Raw genomic sequence first — 21,641 nt, 5'->3', positions numbered from 1 at the left:
CTATTTCTTAATTTCCTCAACTGCCCTTCATTTTCCTCCAATATTACCACTCTCTGCTGTGCTTTTGTGGAATTTGCCAAATTCGGAAAAACTCCCATTATTGTACCCTAAGAAACCACTCCCTTCCCATTTTTACCAATTTCCCTCTTCTCTCCTCCCTCTCTCTCCCCCCTTCCCCTCCACCTCATTAATTCTTCATCTACTGCTCTAACTCACACATATTATTTAAATATCTATATGCATAATTTTTTTTTTTTTTTTTTTAAGGAATATATATTATCGATCGAGATATTAGAAGTTCGAATTTTTCAGTCGGAGAGGACTTCTTCTTTAACCTTATCAACGACCGATCTATTTTGCATTATATTTAAGAGATTCTTGGGTTCGATCTCAAAAGAAATACAAGAGCATGAAAATATGATTAGGGCAGAGGTGGCAGGCAGGAGTGAGGAGGGAAGAGACAAAGAGAGAATATTAAGAGAAAGTTGATAAAAATGGAATATGGAGGCAGTTTGACGTCCATTTCATCAGCCTTCCAACTCCCCAGTTTTTCACATGGCCTCTTTTTACCTTCCTAAATTACACCCTACACTTCAACACTCACATTATTCTCTCTTGCATCATCTTTCCAATTTCTCTTCTTCCTTTTATACCCTCCTCTCTCCTTATTTGTATTTTAATTTTATGCGTAAAATACACAACATAGTTCAACCGAGTTAAATTATATGTGATCAGACAGAAAATGTTAAAGCTTTAACTTCACGTCACTTGCTAGTGCTAAACCTACCAAAGTAACAAAATGTTGAATATTTGAATTCAATATCTCGAATGAAGTCAGCTAAATTAAAGATCAAATCTCTCTTCTTTTGTAGGTTTACATTGTTTGCGTGCAAATCTCGATCTCTTTCGAATTTGAGAGCATAAAATTCACTTTATTTTTTCTATTTAAGAACAAGAAATTATTATATAAAACCTGAAAATAGAAATGCCATAGCCAGCGGTAAGTACAATTCTTCATAGCAATAGACATAAATTTTGCTCTACAAAATACAAATATGCATAACTTTACGCAAGGCAATTGAAATTGGAGGGGGGAAGAAAAGAAAGGAACTAAAACCTATTCTGGATGAAGCTTCTCATCAAGGAAACCAATTGAGCTGTTCTTTCTCTAAACATAGCTACAATTAGAGCAGCAAAATGCGTTGGTCTAGCCAGTACAAACAAAACGTTTCAGCAAAACGGGGAAGGGGGAAAGTTCTGTTGAAATATCTGAATCCGAATCTTTACTTTATACCTGTCCATTGAACATAAAAAGCAATCACTCAGATAATACTGCAAATAAAATCAAGTCAATGTACTGATGATTCAAATCATCCATGATCATATGTCATTGAACAATGCACGCTAATAGTGAAAAGTTTCATTACGTAAGTATGAAAAACTAATATACATGACTAGTTTCTAAGCAGCATAAGTCAGACTAGAAAGGGGAAAATAAAGGCCCAGCGGAACTTTATGCAGTTCAAATTAGTTGTAGGAACTAAACATTAATTGCTATGTAGTACGTAAGAGGTGGAGCAACATATGAATTGAGTTTTGGAGGCCAAAATGCAGCTCTCCTCATATTGTACGAGTTGTAGAAACAAAAGAAGAGAAAAGAAATTAGGCAATACCAGTGTTTCTTAAACTCCGTAAAGGTTTAGAAATGGAAACTACAAAGTGCCCATAAATGTTAAAGAGCTTAAACATTTGCCTACTGACAAAGATTCATCAAAATTAATTAGGATAAAGTTTTTTTTACATCGTACCTTGATATTTAAGTTGTACAAGGGGGATGACATAGGTTGAAAATTGACTTCTGGTATCCTGTTATTTACTCCTCAAATATGACACCCTTCATCGAAAAAGAAAACAATGGCCAATACACATTCATATTATTATCCAGCTTCAGATCCGAATCTTTGATCAAAGAATTCATCAAGTTGCCCCCAGTTTGGGATGTCAGGTTTACTCGAGTCGGGCAAAGATCTTATGCAGCCAAGAATGTGCTTAACATCACGAAGCAGCCTGGTATGCAGTAGAAAAAGGGTGTCAGAACAAGGAGCATATTGTAATAATGGTTCGGTGTAAGTTAATAGGTGACAATGTCCTTGGTTCCTGAAGGACAGGGGGGTATTACCTATCCTTTGATTGTGGGGTGCTTATGTCTAATCGTGAAAATGCTTCAGAAATTTGTAAATGGAAGATTTTCACCACTTGCCTGAAGGTCGCACGAAATAGAACTGTTAACTTCCAAGAAGTAGAACGGGAAACATTATCTATTCACAGATGGCTATAAATTTAGCAGTAATCTATTTCTCCAAAAAAAAAAAATAATAATAATAATAAATAATATATACATTAAGAAGGAAAGCCCTATTAAAATATCAGAGTTCGCTTAACATATTCTACCACAGGAACCAACATATGAATCTCGTTATTGATCTGCTTCAGAACTCCTATACTAAAACGAACGATGATGTATATCTTTGGTAGTAATCTCTTTCACAGAGAAGCTCAAGAGTGCTGTTAATTTGTTATCCATGCAGTTATCTCAGATCCGTATGATAACTATTTGATTTTTAATTTTCAAAAAACAACTTATAAACACACATTCCAGCTATAGTATTCTTTGCTTTGTTATGAACCTTTTACAAATGTTTTCAAAATCTAATACAAGTTTTGAAAAGGAAAAAAAAAAAAAGAGAGTAGTTTTTGAAAACTTATTTTTTCTTTTGAAATTTGATTAGAAATTCAAATTTTTCCTTAATTAAGAAATATGCAAGGAAACAAACATAACTTTAAAAAACAAAAACTAAAAACAAAAAAATTATGAAACAAAGCTTCAAATTTTCAACGAAGTGGAGAATTTGATATGGATAAAAATTTAGTAATGCATTCATTATAGTATGACTTACCTAAATATTGCCTGAACATCAGCCTCATGTAAGGTTCGAGATAAGACACGCTGAAGGTACCCAACTTCCTGGATAGTGGTGATTTCAACCCAAGTCATTCGGAAATATGCAGAGAAAGGTACAATTAAATGCAAAGGGTTCAATTATGAAAAGTGATTGCAACCCAACATCCTGATAGGACTTCATTCGTCATAAAAAATCCTTATATGCAAAGTGTTTCAATTATGCAAAGTGCAATAAGGGACTTCGATATTGAAAAGAAAGGACAAATCCCTTAATTTAACACGGTACAAAAAACAAACATATAAAGTAACTAGAGGCAAAGTGCAATAAGGGACTTCGTTACTGAAAAGAATGAACTGGTTTGCTTGATGAATACATGTAGCTACCTTGGTAAGTGATCGAGCAAACTGACTCGGCTGAGGGTCAGAATTCTCGGGCCTATTCCAACTTTCAACAATTTGAGGCAGGCCACGAAGATGTACCGATAACCTTTCCCTCATTATCTGGACCAGCTTAGTATGAATTTCATCTCGGTGAACTTTGAAATCCTAAATGATTAAATAATTCAATAAATGGTGAAAATACGTAGCAAGGCAATTCTTGTAATCGTAGTTTTTATTAAAGAAATGGCATTCATACAGGATATAGTAAGAGAAAGCTGTCAGAATATTCAAGAGTAATAATACAAGGACTAAACAAGAATCCTAAAACAGCTCCAGAAAAGCCAAACTTGTGGTATCTATATATATAATTATATATTTTTGCTATCCAAAAACTATATACTAGAAGCTAAAGGTGGAGCTATTTGATGCCACTTGAACTGCAACAATTTAAATTAAACTAAATTAATTTTTTAAAATAACCAATTACCAACCATCCAAGATGGCTAGTATAAATATATATTTTTTTCCTTAAATGTGTTAAAGACTCTTCAATTTATCCCACCCCATACACCCAAAAAGATTGAAATACTTGCATATTAGATGAATGTGCGCTCTCTTTAGTAATATTGCTCAATCAAATGTCAACATCTGCAATTTTTGGGGTCAGTTTACTGTGTCAATAGGTGCTTTTTCCCCTTCAAATGTGTGCTTTGAGCCAGGACTATTGGACTTCAATGTAATTCACATTTTAAAAATTTTTGGCTCACAAGCAATACACTATTAACTATTTGAACCCTTTCCCATCACAGTGACAAGCAACATATACATATTTTGTGGGGGGAAAAAAGAAGACAAGTTACAATATTAACCATTTAGCACTATAGGAAGCTAATGAGCATAATCAATATATAACAAAAGAAGAAAAGTGTGGATAAAAAAATATACTAGAGCCACTCGATCAATCTCTGAGAGTAACATTGTCTTTCGTGCCTCGGGTACCTTGAGAAAAAGGATCCTCCTAATTTCTTGGGGACATAAAAAGAAGAAAAAAACGTCAAACTACTTCAAAATATCTTGAGCACTATAAAAATTCAAACTAATCTGAAGGTGTTCCCTTTTTATAAAAAATTGAAAGACTAGGAACACTTATGATTAAAATGCATTTTTTCTGGTGTCTAGGGAATGATATCCCAGATGTTGAGTAGCCGTTGTGGTTGGTTCTTTGGAATGCTATGGTACATGCTCTTTTATGGGGAGTTATAGTTTGTAAGAAAAATGTGTTTAACAAAGAGAAGGGAAAGAGTGGATAGATGAAAAATATAACTGCTCTTTCTTCGTCTCTAGATGGTCTACTTTGTCCAAAAATGTAGTTTTTTTTTTTTTTTCCTTTTTATTTTTTCTTTTTGATAAAGCCAATTAGATCAGATCCTGTTGGTTCTACTATGTCCTCCTTATTTGCATATATCTTCTAGATTCCAACACAAGTTTTTTTCTTCCTTATGGAAAATAATAATGATAAGATTAAACAGAGAAAAGAAGACTGCTTTTTAGTTGAAGTAGGCGATGAAAACATTAAGGGTGAGGCAAAACATGGCTTCCTAGACGTAAAGTTGGTTGGCATTGGTCCGTGGGACATAGGCTGCAAGAATAATAACAATAGGGAACTAAAATCGAAGCCTTCAAATTTTGTTACAACTTACCAGGAACAATGGCGAAGGTAAAACTGATAACTTGACTGGCCAGGGCCAAGTGTTTTGATGTGATAGACTTCAAACCAGACACCTGGAACAACGCATAAATTAAGTTTTTAGGATGGGGAGTTAACCAACCTAGCATTTGAAAATCATAGTCTCCATGGTAAGCATAGTTAGCATGATTTAACAAAGCGCTGTGAGAAAAAAAAAATTTATAGTATTCAAACAGCTACAAGTTAAATAAATAAATGAATGAAAAATCCAAATTATTTTCAATGGTTCTTCCTTTTAACAAAATACAAACTTCTCTGTCAATGAAAAGACACAAAATGTTAAAAAAGAAACAGTCCTAGATGGAGTGAAAAAAAGAAAATAAATAACAAACAAACAATAGGACAATGGTTTCACAGTCAACACAAATGGACATCACAAGTCCAGGGATTCAAGGATTCCATATTGACAAGTTAGTTAATGAAACAAATCTAGAAGCATTGCATTAACTACAAATATCGTGTTTAAATAAAGTACCTGCATAGCCCCAGCTCCAAGAACAAGTTGACACGTCCTTGTATTGAAAAACTTGAGAATTTCCACAACACGATGTACGACTTCGGAAGATAGTGCTGGAAGAGAATCGTTCATGTCAATGTACTCCGACAACATCTTGAGCAAGATCAAACCACTGGGAAAGAAACCATTAAAGAAAAAATACTCTTCTGAGACCCCAGAACAAGTATAGTTCATTAAGCTAATTAAAGTTAATAAACGATAGCATACATCAGTACAAGGTATTGAAGAAGAAAAAATAGAACTTACAGTACAATGAATAATAAAGCTCCAAATAAAGAAGAATAAATAACCAAATACGAGAAGTCAGGGCCAAGAACTAAGCATCAACCAATATAATTGAGGATGCTTGTGAAGGGGAGAGCAAGCCATAGATGTCTATTCTAGAAAAAGTATATAAGAAAGAAGAAACTAACCAGTTTACCATATGATAACCAACGCCTTTGTATTGCAAAGTCTTAGAACTCGATTTTCCACGTTCCTTCACATTATTATTGTTAACCTGTGTCGTAGTATTTGTGACATCAGCATTACTCTTTTCAACTGTATCCGCAGGAGTAGGCTTCACATGTGCAGTATTCCCCCCAGACATGTCACTTGAATCAATCTGCTCAGAGTTTTGTTGAGCATTGAGAGATTCACCACCTACAATGCGTGAATCATCGTTATTTGCAGCCACATCACTGTAGCTTCGATCCATATTACCCTGAGCATGCTCAACTTTTTCAGAAAGCAGCTCCTGAGAACATATTGATTCAGCTACAGTTTGAAATTCATCGGGAACATCCACTTCAACCCATGTTTCCTGATCAAGCACTGCCTTTATTTTTGTCATCTACAATGACATAAATTAATGAACCATGAATAATATTTAAGTAGAAAATAACTCTAAATAAATAAATAAACAAAAAAAAGGGATAATAAGAAACTTACACGAGATTCATGCTGAAAATCAACAAAAGCTTTGGCCTGGGACTGTAAAGTTCCACGAATGCTATATCCCAACCTTCCACCTATCTGTTTAAGTTAGAAGAATAATGAAATCATGAATACTATGATCAGCTATGAATTTATATCCTTTTAAGTTCATTTTCCAGATAAAGCTTTGGGGGTACCTTTTCAGTGGCAGTAATAAAATCTTGTGTAATGTTGTATATGCTTAAAAACTCTTGCAATCTTAACTTTGGATGAACAAGAGTGCGAACTCCAAGGAGTTTAGCCCATCTTCCATGAGCAGCATCACAAGCTGCAAAAACAGCTTCCGTATTTTCTCGCAGTACATCAGCTCTGTTTACAATCAAATTACTTCAACAGTCAAGATAAAAACAAAGTTGAAAAGCAAAAATGGAAGGTATCACAAGTTAAATATTCGGTAAGTGAGCAGCAAACTTTTTATCAGAAAAAAAAAAATAAAGAAAAAGAAAAAGAAAGAAAAGAACAAGATTATCAATGAATTTCTTAAAAGTCCATTAAGAATGCTTCATAGCACCACACCTGATAGATTGGACTTCTTTTCTTTCTTCTTTTTACAGCTGAGATTATCTCTTGCTGTCCAAACTCTCAAGGAAGACTGGTTTGGTGCAGCGGGAAGGCAGTAAGCAGTAAGAGTGCCCCTAACTTTTAATTTTATTCTTTCTCAAGCTTTCCTGAACAATTATATAATTGTACTTGTGGTAGTCTGATTGCTTTTGAGGAAGGTCAATGTCCTAGGCTAAAACCTCTATTTGTAAGTTGAACTGAGAACACTTTATCCAAGGTCTAAATAATGCTTCCTTATCAACCAAAATATAACAGTGAGAGGAAGATATAGAGAGAGAGCAGATGCAACCATCTGTACATCAAGTATGATCATTTGAATAGAGTGATACCTAATCGCACCTGCTTAGTTTTTTTACTCAACTAAAGTAGCACAAAGCCAAACCCAGACATAAAGAATGCATACAAGCTCCTACAATCGACCTCCCCTGGGAAAAATAATCAGTATATCATAATTAATTAATCTAAAACTATCATAACGAAGCAAAACTTAACCTGAAATTTCTAGACATATTTGAAGGATTTGCTGCTTCATTTTCCTTTCCCTGTGAGGAAGTAACCTTGGCAGCTGCTTGCTGAGGTAAATGTGGAAGAAGCAAACCACCTTGATTATCACTATCTTGAGCTGTACCAGAAGCTGCAGCACCAATAACAATTGCAGCAGCAACTGAATCTGCAGCATAATGCCCATCAAGGTTGCACATAATCCATCCAATAGACTTTTTCACTTCTGCAGCACGCACCAAATGTACCTGCATTCACTAAATGAAAAGAAATCATAATGCATTCGATAAAATTCCAGCAAGGTGAAAAACTTAGAGAGTAAGCTTAGAGTAAGATGACATCTAGAAATATTACAATTTCATTCATTGTTTAAGAGAAATTTTGATCCATGCCATAACAATGGACCAATCTGCTTTATTGCCCTTCGGAATGACAAACCTGATTTAACTCTTGCGCAAGTTGTTAAATGCCTACTGCCGCCTATTTGGATAGGCTAATAATTCTTAAACCAGATGCATGCTCAATACCTTAATTAGCATTTTACGTCCAATCTTTATATTGGACACGAATAGGGGTACGATCTACAAATTGCCAGTAGCTAGAAGGAATTTTATATTTACTTTTGTGATTCAAAACCAATTGAGAGCAATTTAATGACTAATTTGGCCCTACAAGAGAGCGTCCAGTCCTCATTTTGTGTTCTTGTTTTTGTTAATAATTGTGTTTCTGATCCACCTTCAAGAAGAAATTGAGGAAGAAGATAAGTTGTCAAGTTCTTCCTTATTTCTTTCCTTCAGTTCTTTCAATAGAGGTCCATGCCTTAAACCTCAAACGACAATCTTAGAGCCAAAGAAATACATTCCTAAAAAATCTGAAATCACTTCTCAACCTGATAAAATCAGAAACAACAATTACTAAACCTGTAATGTCCATCAAGAATCAGAAGAACTTATTCAGACAAAGAACCAGAAACTCTATTAGAATCAGGAAGCTTATTGAAAAAGCGAACCGGCAACCCTACATGATACCTTTTTTTCGTAGGACAGTACTTTCGTTACTGAATATTAAAGGAAAACAAAAACAAAAGAGATGAAGATAGGGTTGCAAGTCTAAATTAACTTGCTATATAACAATAAATCTCATTTAAAAAATTTCCTATATCTAAATAAATCTCTAAATACTATATAACAAAAAAAATTTAAATTAAGAGGTCAACTACTTATCTTATTTAGTGGATTACACAAATATTCTTTAAATGAAGGTAATTCCTTCAACACACCCCCTTAAGTTGAGGAATAGATATCATCCATTCCCTATTTGGATACTAACTCATGAAACATTGAACTGTGAAATCCTTTTGTTAGTATTATCTGCTAGTTGAAGTTGTGAAGGCACAAAACTAATTCATAATTTCTCAATTCTTTAATTTTTCCTAATCAATTTCAATAAGCATTGTCCCATGATGCTGGATAGGATTGTGTGTAATATTGATAGCTAACTTGTTATCACATTACAACTTTATTGGACCTCCTCCCTTAATCTTTAAGTCATCATGGATTATCTCGACCATAAGAGTTCACAAAATCGTTGTATAGCCACCACATTTTTCCTTTTGCTTCACTATGTTACTAAATTACCTCCAAGAAAAGTACAATACCCTGTGGTGGTAGATCTTCTGTCTACTATTGATGCAGCACAGTCAACATCAGTATAAGCTTCCAATGCAAGGAAATTGTTCTATTTGAATAAAATTTCTTTTTCTGAAGTTCCTTTCAAGTAACGTAATACTATATATGCTGCCTGAAGGTGAGGCTCCAGCAAATCATGCATGAACTAGGTTATTACACTCATTGAGTATGTTATGTTTGGTCGAGTGTGAACAAAATATATATGCCTCCCTACTATTTTGTTGTTTAACAGGTGTCGATTTTTCCTTTCGATCACTCTATTTTGCTATGATGTAATAACACACGAAGAATCATGGATAATGCCTTGAGATCGAAAATATGGGGATGGAGTTTGATTGAAATAATCACTTGCATTACAAGTTCAAAATGTTTTAATTTTGACTCTAAATTGGGTTTGAATCATTGAGTGGAAGGCATGAATAATATTACTAACATTTGATTTTTGTTTGAGAAGGAATAGTCATGTGACACGAGTACAATCATCAACAATTAATATGAGAAACCAAATAGCACTAGAAATACTCGGAATAGTTGAGGGTCCCATATATCACTCTGAACCAAATGAAAAGGGGGTATAGTTTTAATTTGACAGATGGGTAAAGATATACGATAATGTTTGACAAGTTCACATGTATCATACTGAAAAACCAAAGACGTGGAGTCCTTGAAACAAGTTTGGAAACATAATTCTCAAAACCCTAAATGAGGGGTGGTCCATGCGAAAACGATGTAACCAAACAGCATCTTCATTAGAGGAACTAAGAAATGGTATAGGTGCAGAGCTAGTTGTTCTCTCAAGTAATTGCAAGTAGTATATTGCAAGTAGTATAGGTCATTCACTTTCTTAGTAAATCCAATTGTCTATTTTGAATTTTGGTCTTCAAAAACACAAAGGGTAAGTTTTTGTATGGAAAAGAGACTTCGATAGTTTTGGGGCGTGTAGGACGTTTTTTTGTGTAAATATTTGTAAATAGATACATTGTCAGTTCCTGCAATGGTGGCACGGGTTCCATTTGCCACTGTAATTTTTCGATTACTCAGGCATGGTTTATATGTTTTAAAAAATTGTGAGTGAGGAGTCATGTGATCAGTTGCACCAGAGTCTATAATCCAAGAGTTTACTTATCTCTAAAGGATTTATACAGAAAGTGAATGAAGACTTACCTGAAATTGTCAAGGTACTGGAGATTGATGATTTAAAGAGCGAGTTCAAGAACACCTTCAATCTCTCCATCTCTTCGTTATTGAATCCACTAATCTTCGCAACTGGTGTCTTTTGTTCTGATTTGGACTCCTATGCAATGTACGCTCGTGTCTTTGACATTTATCCCTTGTTTCTCACACTACGAATGAATGCAAGTGGGCTTGCAGATTGATGGATGAAAAGATGAATGAATTGATAGTGGGCGTGCGGCTGCAGTTGTGGTGAATGAAGCAGGGAATGCTAATGCTAATGCTAATGTTGTGGCCTTCCTGCTGTGAATACTCTTTTGATCATTGATTGTTGCATAATGCTAACGCTATGTTGGAACAATGATGCTTCAATGGTGGATGGTAGCTAGGAAGGATCTGAATGAAATTTGGTCAAAGTGGAAGATCGGTAGTTACAAAGGCTCCAAATAAATTTTGTCAAGATGGAAGTTCGATAGCTATAAAGGCTCCGAATAAATTTGGTCAAGGTGGAAGTTTGATAACTATGAAAGCTACGCTAATCAATCAGACCTCCCATAATAGAATGACTTTGCTACCATTGCAAGTCTAAATTGGCTTGCTGTTTTTCCTAATGAATTTCAGAAAGTACATGTGCCTTGAGAAAGACTAATTAAATCCCTAGATTCTAAATAACAACAAATCTCATCTAAACAAAATCCCTATAATCAAACCAAATCTCTAGATACAGGTAAGAATAAATCTAAATTAGGGGAGCCAACTACTTACCTTATTTAATAGGATTCCACAAATGTGCCTAAAATCAATGCCTTCTGGAATATTCATTTACCCTTGCAGACTTAAAATATATATATATAATCGAAGGAAAAAAAAATCATACACCAAACTAAGTCGACCAAAAATATAATTGAGGGAAGGCGGATATCCAATTTAACAAGCTTGCTACTTGCTAGTGTCACGATCTATCTCAAGCTTCCATTCACTTCATCCATAACACTCAAATTTCAAACTTTTCCTTTAACTTTTTAATACTAACATTTTTATCCCCAGCCCAATTCTCAACAGTTTAAGAAAAAAAATTACGAGGCAACAATCACAAACTGGAACTCTCTTTTGACCTTAAGACGCACTTACATTGCGTATTACAATAATATAATGTTTTAATAATATAAGTAATTAGATTCAATTAAGGACAAATTAAGTGTATTATGGAGAGAGTACATTTAAACAAGACAAATTACCTGTACAATCTTCAAAATGGCACTTAAAAGTTGAACAAAGCCTTCAGATGAGAGGCCCCTCAGCTTGCTTGCAAGCGACGCACCTCCACCTAAGTCATAAATTAATTGAAATATCATTCACATAAAAGGGAATGACAGGAAATTAAAGAGGCATTAAAGAAACTTAAAATTGTGTACTGGATGGCACACAACTTTATCATGTTAAAATATATTTTACTAAGAAAAATATACATATATATATATATATATATATATATATATATATGCGAGTGTGTAAAAGAACATTTTATAATGAAAAAGGAAATAAATCCGACAGAGGCTAAAGGACACTACATTTGTCATGACAATTCAAAGCTTAGGTAGCCTATCACCTTATTGGGGATATGGTTTTCATTCAGGCTGTTGGTTTCAGATGGACTTTTCCATTTAATCTTTTGTAATTCATCATCTTCAATGAAATTACTATTGATATCATGTAAGAATATGGACGACATTATCTTGTTTCAAATTAAAAAAGACTAATCAAACATTAGTGTTGTACAAATAGATGGATATCAAGATTCAGGAACATCTCACCATCTGCATCTACCGTTCTCTCTCCAGGTGCAAAATCTGAGTCTAGAGGTCTGAGTAGAAGAACAGGAAGTAGTTCTGCCACTGCATTCTTAAAAGCAGTTTTCATATCAGCTGTAACTGCATCACGATATAACCTCAATACAGAGGGAAGCTTGGCCTGGAGAACTCGTCATGTATATGCAATTAATTAGGTTCAGAATTGAAAATCAGTTTTGGGGATCAGTTCTGACGAGATTGTTACAATTAGCAAGATAAAATGACTAGTTGATCGTTACGGATCTTCATGTACAAATGAAGGATTTAACGTCCAACAGAGAGGAAGGATCAAGAAATTATTCTTCAACCAAAACAATATAGTAGAATAATTAGAACTCACGGTCCTAAGCAACCCAATGATAATAGGAAGAAGATGATCGCAAAAGTTGGAGGTTTCTTCCTCGTCCAACTTGACCTGCTACAGTTGGAATTTCACATGTTACATGAACGAAATTGTAAGACAAGTCCTCAAGAAATAACAATAAAAGAAATAAAATTCAAACATAATTAAGATAAAGAAAAAGAAATATATTCTTTTCAATGCAAGAATATATTGTTTAAGTTAATCTGATAGGAATGCCATTAAGGATATATATATCACCGCTAAGGGTACATAGGTAATTAGCTAGGGAGTGCCATGCGATTTGGTTATAAATAGAGATGGCAGAGGAGGAAGGCAGAGAATTGTTTAGACGGTTTTAGGCTTGAATTAGATACTCAGAGTGGGAGGTTCCAAGTACCTCGAGTACTTGGGTTATCTTGTAGCTCTTACCTTTCATGTCTTAATACTATTCTAGGTATATTTAGGTTATAGCATAATCCACTACATAGAGAAAATGTTAGTAATCCTTCAGTTCAGCTAACTAGTAAGAGATAAACCAGAAAACCAGAAGAACAAATATTTTCAAGTTATTTTATACCAATATTTACTTACTTCATCCTTTCCATTCATTAAATTTGAAGCCCTTGCTCTTGTTTCAGTTGTAATTACGATATCTACATCTCCAGCATCATGAATTGAGGCACGCATAAACTCTGCTGAAAGAATGCTACACCACAAAACTAATATATCAATAGTTTCTGGAAGGAATTGAAAAAATGTAATAATAAAAATGTATATTGCATCCATAGCCACTCATTTTTTAAGTTACAAAAACAATAAGACGCAAAATAAGATACAAGCAACATCTTACATGCCATATATAAAAATAATCGGAGTATACTATTTCTGTAAAAGTATAAAAAAGTTTACATACTCAACCCCGCATTTGTCTTATCAAGTCATTGAGTGAAATGCTCTTGTTTCTATTATAGGCACCACCACAGTGGAATCAACAGGGTTTCAGTTCTACATTTAGCTGAACATTTCAAACTATGAGTTTGCCAGGAACCATATAGCTCAAAGAGATCAAAACAGGATATATCTGTCTATGATTTTTGGCCGTAGACTCATCAGCTCAGTTCAGCCTAGTGGTCAATTGTCTCAGAATTATTGAGGTAATCAAGGTGGTTCACTCGTGAACTAGAATGGGTATCAAAATTACAATTTAAATAATTAATATTTAAGTTTAGTTCACATATATGTATACAAATAGTTAATTGATAACAGAAAATAGGAAAGGAAACCTTGATACAATTTCAACGGAGATTCCCCCACCTGTGTATCTCCCCCAATATGTGTGTTATGTGCTGTAAAATTGAGGAATCTTCTTCCCAACTGCTGTTGCACTGTGAGTTCGCTGGTAAGTGTGGGAATTTTTTGATGAGTTGTTTGGGTTGCAGGGGTGTAAACCTAGTGGAACGGTTTTGTGGTTGGCTGAAATCCTCTCGAGATGGTGGCTCAAAGACAAAGCTAGAGTGCTTTCGATGAATTTTTCTAGGCTATTCCTTGGTTTCTTTGAAAAGAGAGAAATCCCAAGTGTTTATTGATAAGTCAAGCTCTCTTCTTTCTTTTTGTGATCTTGTACAGTTTACAGCCTCAACGTGGAGTACCCAAAACAGTTTGTTTTGTAACTACTCGATAGACACCATCAATTTAAATTGTAAGGTCTTATTGTATCCTTCCTTTGGGAAAAAGGGATGCCTTATCCCCTTGTCCCTTAGGTTGTTTTGTTTGGGCTTTTGCCTCTTGAATGATATTCTCCTGTTTCTCATTTAAAAAAAAAAAAATGAAATGGACAGTCATTTCTACCAATATACAGAATTTAACCATTTCCCTCGTGATTAAGGTCATTTGAAGCGGGCATGAAACCAAGTTTATACGTTGTGGTTAATGCACGCAATATACCGGCATGGTTCAAAATGGAAATCTATTAAATATAATGATAAATGTGATTCCCCCAACTGTGCACTGAAGAAGTAACTGGATGTTTTTAAAGGTTTAATTCTCTTTTCCTAATTGTATCTCACTTGTACAGCAATAAGTTTGAAGATGTACCTGGTTATGGATTCAATTGATGCTGCTACATGATCACGTAGGTGACGAAAGCAATGCAGACCAGCAAGTTCATCACCCTCCTGAAGCACATAATAAATTAAACTAAGAAATATTTATTTTCAGATCAACCAAGAAAATTTTGGGTGATCTGAACCAATATAATAACCTTTTGGAATGGAAATAAATCTATCAAACAAAAACGTAAACCAAGTTTTTTGTTTCAGGACAGAGTTAGAAACCATATCTAGAAGAGTGGAATTAACAGATTACTCAAATATGTATGAAATCAGTAATCTAGGACCAGGAATTACAAATTAAATTTCTTTAAAATAATGTGAATATTTGGTGTCTGGATCATCTCATTTTTCTTTCCTTACAAGACTGATATCCTCCTAGATTCATGCATCGATGCCTCCGTTCTTATTAAATTTTATAATTCTTACTTCAAAAGCTGAGAAATTGTTTTTTATAAAACCCTAGAAACTTAATTGGAAGCCATTTATAAATAGTGGCAGTATAGAGCATTTCAACACTGCATCCTAAAATATGAATAGAACTTGTGCAGACAGATAAACATTATAGATTTAAACATAAAAATGATCAAATTCATTGGACGAGAAAATACCAGAAGATGTAGTAAATCATCAGTCACATCCAGAGCTCCAGCACAATCTGCTGATGCTACTAGCTGTATGACAAAATTTCGACCATCATTACTAGATATGAATACTATGGCCAATATCATACCTTTATAAAGAGGAAAGGGAAGTTACTCCATCTGTGCTATTCTTCAGGAAAAACTCCTATTTCTTTCTGACCAAACCTCCCACAAAATATCTCTAATAGTATTGAGCCATAAAATTTTGGCTTTCTAGCAAAACAAGAAAGCAGAACAATGAGTGAAGTCTCTTTCAGCAGGAGTACAACCATGTTTGTATATAATCTCATGCTAAAATGGGACTAAAGGAAAAGGTGATCTGGCATCCCTAATTTCTTTTACACGTGACACACCAATTTGGAGAAAGACGACCACGAATTCTTTGTTTGAACTTTATCTTGGACCTCTTAACAGGAGAACAGAACTATACAAGCTTTATTTTCTTAAGATAACGATGTATCTGAATTGCCTTTGTGATCTTATGACTGAGAGTCTAAAAACTACTGCACATGTCCTGAATACGCTAGCTTCCCACATCTACAAGTACTAGCAAATTTTCATTGTTTTATACCACTTGAGTGATATTATTTCAGCAGGAAAGGTTAATAACTGGTAACACTTTCTGGCACTGATTTTTTCATTTGCTCCTTCCATCATTGAAGATAGAGGTTAGTGATGTTGTTTCGGGTGAAAATTTGGAGGGCATTAATAATTCTCTCTCATCAAGACATTGGTTTGCTTCTTTCGTTGGTTCGAATATCAAAAGGTTTTGTGGAAGAAGTCTTTTTGGTCTCTATTGAAGGCAGTTTACTTTGAAGAATTGGAAGGCATCTATGGTTATGGTTCTTTCTTATCAAGGGGTTGAATTGTGTAAGTCAGCATTACTTCATTGATTCAAACTTCAGAAGGTTTTCTTAGAAAAACCTTTTGTCATCCGGCATTTATTTAAGTTTTCTACGGACGTTAATGATAAGTCCAAAATTTCTTCCATTTTCAAGACAACATTAATTCCAGTTTTTTGGGTATCTAGGCAGTCCACTCCTCAAGTTTGTTCGATTTTCATTAACATACATGAGGAAGAAGAGTGTAATCAATTCTAAGTTCTTGATTTAGTATTTTCTTTCTTTTCTTTTTACTCTCAAACAGAGTTTGTAACCCTTGAACACTATGAGAAGTTTATTGTTAAAAAAATAGTAACAGAACTATGGTCTGGAAGATTTAATTATAAGCTTTCAACCTTCGGATAGGAATGTAAAAGCAGATAATCTGACAACAGATGCCATTTGCTATGACTTAATGTATCGACCACAACTAAGTACACGAGGTAAGAATTTAGAAACGAAAGGCAGATTCGAGAAGCGCAAACAAAAAAAAAAAAAAAACATAGCAAGTAAAGTATGATGAAATGGACTAATTAAAGTACCAATTTAAGAGCTGAAATGGCCTGATTAACATATAAAATAAGCTTCAATTTGTGCTGAAGAGCCAACAAATTGTTCCTGGTCGCATTCTGCGCCTGAATTTCCCTGGCAGAATCCACTAAATCAACATCCAAGAGCCGTATGGTCTCCTTTAATTGCCGTATCCGGCTACACCCCTCCACTATCTTGACATTTAAGTCTTGTAGCTGCCCCTGAGCCTCGAAGAAAGAATTGGAACGCAGTGAAATTTCCTTCACTAAATGCAACTCCACCACATCTAAATAATGCGAAAGCTTCTCTTGCAGCACAAAATTCTGCGATACATTCAAGAGGGGGCACGCTGCACGGAATGTTGCCCCGTCCTCCAAAGCGAAATCTTCCTTAAAGTAAAGCGCTGGAACCTCTCTCAGACATGCCACAAGGGCCTCGCCTTGGCCCCCAATGCTATCCAAGCCACCGTCCTCCTTGCTGGAATGGTTCCGTATATCCTCGAATCGATTAAAAGGATCCGAGATCACAGCCGTGTAGCTGTTAAAATCCAATCGAGTAACTTCGGATGAGGCTATGGTGGAAGCCAGGGGCATGAACTCAGGTGGGCTCATGGTGGACGGGGATGACCACCAGCCAACCCACGACGCATCGGATTTGCCAGCGTGCGGGTTGTTGAGAATTGAAGACAAGCTCTGGCTGCTGGCATCGGTGTTGGATTTAGCGGAGGGGGAGGAAGTAGTTCGATCAAGTCTCGTTTCTCTACTGATGAGGCTGGAATAGTCAGTCGGGGACCTTCCCGATTGGGAAGGCTGGGACTCCATGCTCAAATTCTTAGAATCATGAACTAATGGCGGGTTCCAAAGATCACATTCAGCAGTCGAATTCAAGAACGCGATAGAGATAGAGATGAAAGTATTTGGGATAGATCTCAAACAGATGGAAAAGGAATATAATCAAGAAAAGAGAAGTTGCCGCTTGATGAAGGAAAGAGCAATTGAAGTGTGCTCAAGGCAAGTCCGGAGCTGTTACAGATCTCGTTCAAAACTTCTATGCTCTATCAAATGGAATCCATTCGCGTTTAGCAACTCCCTGCCCACCTCCAACTCCTCTGGTTGCCGACTGCACACCGTTGATTAGGCAATTCCACGTTATAGCTTATGAGTAGTAGTAGTGTAATCCCAGACCAAATTTTAATGGGACTGATATCTCATACAACATTGCCGCCCTGCTAAACGTACCTAGTGAATAAGGTGACAATGTTCATTAACATAACTCCAAATAAATAAATTGAACATATAATTACTAAAATTGATAGTCTCTTTAATCTATGCCAATATTTTATAATTGAATAACATTTGATCACCAAACCCGACTAACCAAATTATTACTCTTATGATTTTTGTCATAAAAATTAGTTCAAGAACTATCATTAAAAATGCTACGCTAGTAGCACATGTGGGCCGAAAGGAAAATCAGAATTCTGTTGTTTTTCTATATAAAGCAGCAAGGCATGCAGGTGAACACTAAAATAGAAGAAGTTAGAACACCTGAGTTTGTTTTAGTACAACCAATGTTAAGAATGAGAATTTGAAACTCAAGTGTTAATGGGAGAATTACAAGTCCGATGCTGCTAAATTATGTTTGGCATCGGCAAGTTAAGAGGTGTTATAATACAGTGATTATTTGATATGATATGATAGGTCTCTTTTAAAGTTGAAGTTAAAAGGCAAGCTGTGACAAAAAGGAAAATGTAGCATCTGTGTGAGCTGAAAAGACCGATGGAGCCTGGAACCTACTTGTGATTGTGAAGCAATGGCTTCTTGAATAAAATAAAAAATTCATTCTCTCCCTACAAAGCCCCTGCGAGTTTAGCTTCCGCTCTTGGTTAATTCACTAAGGTTTCAACACACGCAAAAGCAGTTTGGTCCATTCAATTCTTCATGAACAAGCTTTCCATGGCCCCAGATTTCATTCATTGCTGTCCTTCATCACTCTTGGAATCCAAAATAGAAGTTCACCTGTGTAAAGAAAGTTTAAGGCGTATAAAAAGGAAGTACAACTCAATTATACTCCTATACATTTAATGAACTTTTGATATGGTAACCTATTGAATATAAGAATTCATAAACGTTATAGATATGCAAATTCCCAATTAACAAGTGCTAAAATCCTAAATCAATTTGATTTCATTTCAAAGGATGGTAATTCCTAAAAGTGAACACTAAATATGCAAATTCCTAATTAACCAATGCTAATCCCAAATCAATTTGATTTCATTTCAAATGATTGTAATTCTTCAAATTTAAAGAAGTTGGACTCAAAGGGAACAATCGACTCAGTTCACACGACTTTTTGAAAAATGATTAGGCACTTGCGGTTAATAATTGCCAAAAGTTAAGATGGAGATAATGGTTAGATGACCACTCCAATAATCACGAAATCTACAATAGTTCAATGAGTTCAAGAGACCCACGGGTGTTGCACATAGAAGGAATGTCCAAACTACATACTATTTTCTAGTATCTTCTTACTCACAAACCCAATACTAACTTCGATCGTTGGAGTGTGTAGATTGACACCACTTTTTTTCGCATTTTATTAAGTCATTTCATCCACGTTCTTATACTTAATTTTTTTTTACTGAGCAATACTTGGGCGCACCCTAAGGTGTACCCATCATTTTGCAGCAGTAATCTAGTCCTCCAACCATAGTTTGGTATGAAGCAAACTCCTTTTTTTTTTTTTCTTTTTTTTATGTGGTTGGAGTGCAGCAGTCACCCATATGATGATGGAAGAGCTGATGTTGATTTTCTGGAGACATTATTAGTGACAATATCCATTTCTGTTAACCTATCAACGGTCACTGGAATTCCTAAATGGGTGTTTGGCATATGAATCTAGTTGTGGAATTCGAAGTTAAGAAATCGATCTATATTTGTACATGGGTTTGTTTATCTCAAACTATGGTTCTATTAATCCCACAAAACTAGGCTTACCATCCCCTGTTTCTTATTTTATCTAGACTTATAAATACCCGTCTAAAACTAAATAACAATGTCTACAATGAGTTTTCATTAGTCAAAACACAGCTTGATATACATAGATTACACAAACTCAACCTTTCCAACCCACCTAAGCTTATTAGAAACAAACACCCCTAATTGTCTCACTTGTGATATTACAGAATAGTATAGAACAGAACACCAAGCTGTCCCATTTGATCCAATAGATAAATACTTATCATCAGTTCAGTAAAACAAGAAATTAAAATCAGATGTCCAGGGAGTTCAAATCAATTGTAAATCTGCGAGCCGGGAAAAAGAGAAAGATAACCCTTCGAACAGTGAAGATCACTATTTTGGATACTGGTAATATGGGTTTGTGAATAAAAAAAATAAAAACATATGGATTATAGATGTAACTACAGTCTCTTGTGGTGTATAACCGTGAAATACACTCTCTTAATCAGTTACTCATGCGGTTATCTCAAAAAATAGCCGAGACTTCGGCAATCAATTAGAACCAAGGTATTATTTACAAAGATCGTATATAGTTCTATTTGGCTCATTGGTCGACTTATAAAAACAAACCTACATGTGTTTTTATTTTTATTCTAACCAGGATAAAACTATATAGCTGGAAAGTCGTCCGGGAAACAGAAACATTTTGCTAAAAGACTCGAAACAACAATGATAAATAGAATACCCGCAAGAATAAATACCTCTTTCTCAAACCGGTTGCCAACAACGGAGGACAAGGTCTTGCAAGCTGCGAGACTAAAGTCACCATAAGATGATCTGACGATGGTACGACAAAATCATGTCCTGGTGAGCCCTGAATCTCCCTCAATCTGATTTGAGCAAACTACAAGTCTTCTTCCTCGTGATTCATTCAACAACCGAATGCTGGGTGACCCAGTACGCTTCTGATAAGCGGATCAGAGAAAATGCATCACTCAACCATGTGCGCGGGACCGGGGTATTTGAGCTCTGACGAGTCTTCACCTCGATCTGGAGAATGGTGTACCATATGGCAAATCGTAGAGGTACAATTTCACGGGCGGCTCCAATTTCACGGGCGGCTCCAATTTCCCGGGAAAATACGGACGATTATTCCCCTGGAAAACAAACTCGTTCGATAAAAGTTGTCATTTGCTGAGTGCATGGGGGGAGAACGGTGGAGGCGATACGTGATGTGGGGTTGAAAACGCACTGAGAAATGCGTTGTTGGTATTGGTACGGTTTGCCGAGGGGAGATGGCTTTCGCGCCATGAATGAAATAAAAAGCGCGCGGTGCTAATTGATTTGTTTTGGGTCGGTAATTGACAGAGCGCTGCTCGTTCGCTTGCTAAATTACCCTCTCTCTCATAAATTAGAATTGGCAATATATATATATATATATATATATATATATATATTCACAAATGTCACTTTTAGGACCTGAATTTAGAAAAATGAGTTTAAAATCTCATGCTTCACTTTTTTTTTGTTTTAAAAAATGAAGGTTTTTTTTTTTTTTTTTTTTGCGTGTGAATAAAATGTGCTTTTATTGAGTTGGAAAATATATTAATTTAATATTTCAAAAGGAACACTTAAATAATTTGCATTTGAAAAACAGTTATAAATTATTCATGAACTTACTTAAGTCGAGTTAACCTAAAAAAATGACTTAGACAATTAACTTGCTGAGTGGAATATGCTAACACGAAACTTTTAAATAAAGTGACAAAATAATAATAAAAAATTAGATTAAATAGGCACCAAGCTCAATCTTCAAAAC

General features: G+C 35.2%; 1 protein-coding gene across 2 annotated transcripts; it reads right to left on the bottom strand.

The window, feature by feature from the left end:
- Positions 1-980: 980 nt before the first annotated feature.
- Positions 981-18,116, bottom strand: LOC111477866 (vacuolar protein sorting-associated protein 54, chloroplastic-like). 2 transcript variants are annotated; one of them, XM_023121808.1, is made up of 19 exons: positions 16,874-18,116; positions 15,418-15,480; positions 14,793-14,872; positions 13,290-13,404; positions 12,696-12,773; positions 12,320-12,476; positions 11,744-11,832; positions 7,636-7,892; positions 6,720-6,891; positions 6,538-6,621; positions 6,021-6,439; positions 5,566-5,719; positions 5,044-5,125; positions 4,289-4,368; positions 3,347-3,508; positions 2,958-3,025; positions 2,180-2,260; positions 1,809-2,067; positions 981-1,294 (listed from the first exon to the last, which is right to left on the bottom strand). In XM_023121808.1, exons 1-18 carry the CDS (start codon positions 17,681-17,683, stop codon positions 1,938-1,940), a joined length of 3,081 nt encoding a protein of 1,026 aa, XP_022977576.1. In that variant the 5' UTR covers positions 17,684-18,116; the 3' UTR covers positions 981-1,294; positions 1,809-1,937. The 2 variants fall into 2 exon arrangements, with proteins under 2 accessions (XP_022977576.1, XP_022977577.1); XM_023121809.1 differs by having other exon boundaries at positions 12,696-12,770.
- Positions 18,117-21,641: the final 3,525 nt, after the last annotated feature.

Source organism: Cucurbita maxima, unplaced genomic scaffold, assembly GCF_002738345.1.
Source record: "Cucurbita maxima cultivar Rimu unplaced genomic scaffold, Cmax_1.0 Cma_Scf00004, whole genome shotgun sequence".
In the NCBI taxonomy this organism is placed as follows: domain Eukaryota; kingdom Viridiplantae; phylum Streptophyta; class Magnoliopsida; order Cucurbitales; family Cucurbitaceae; genus Cucurbita; species Cucurbita maxima.
The sequence above is the reverse complement of the archived record's forward strand: the minus strand, read 5'-3'. Positions and strand labels throughout refer to the sequence as shown.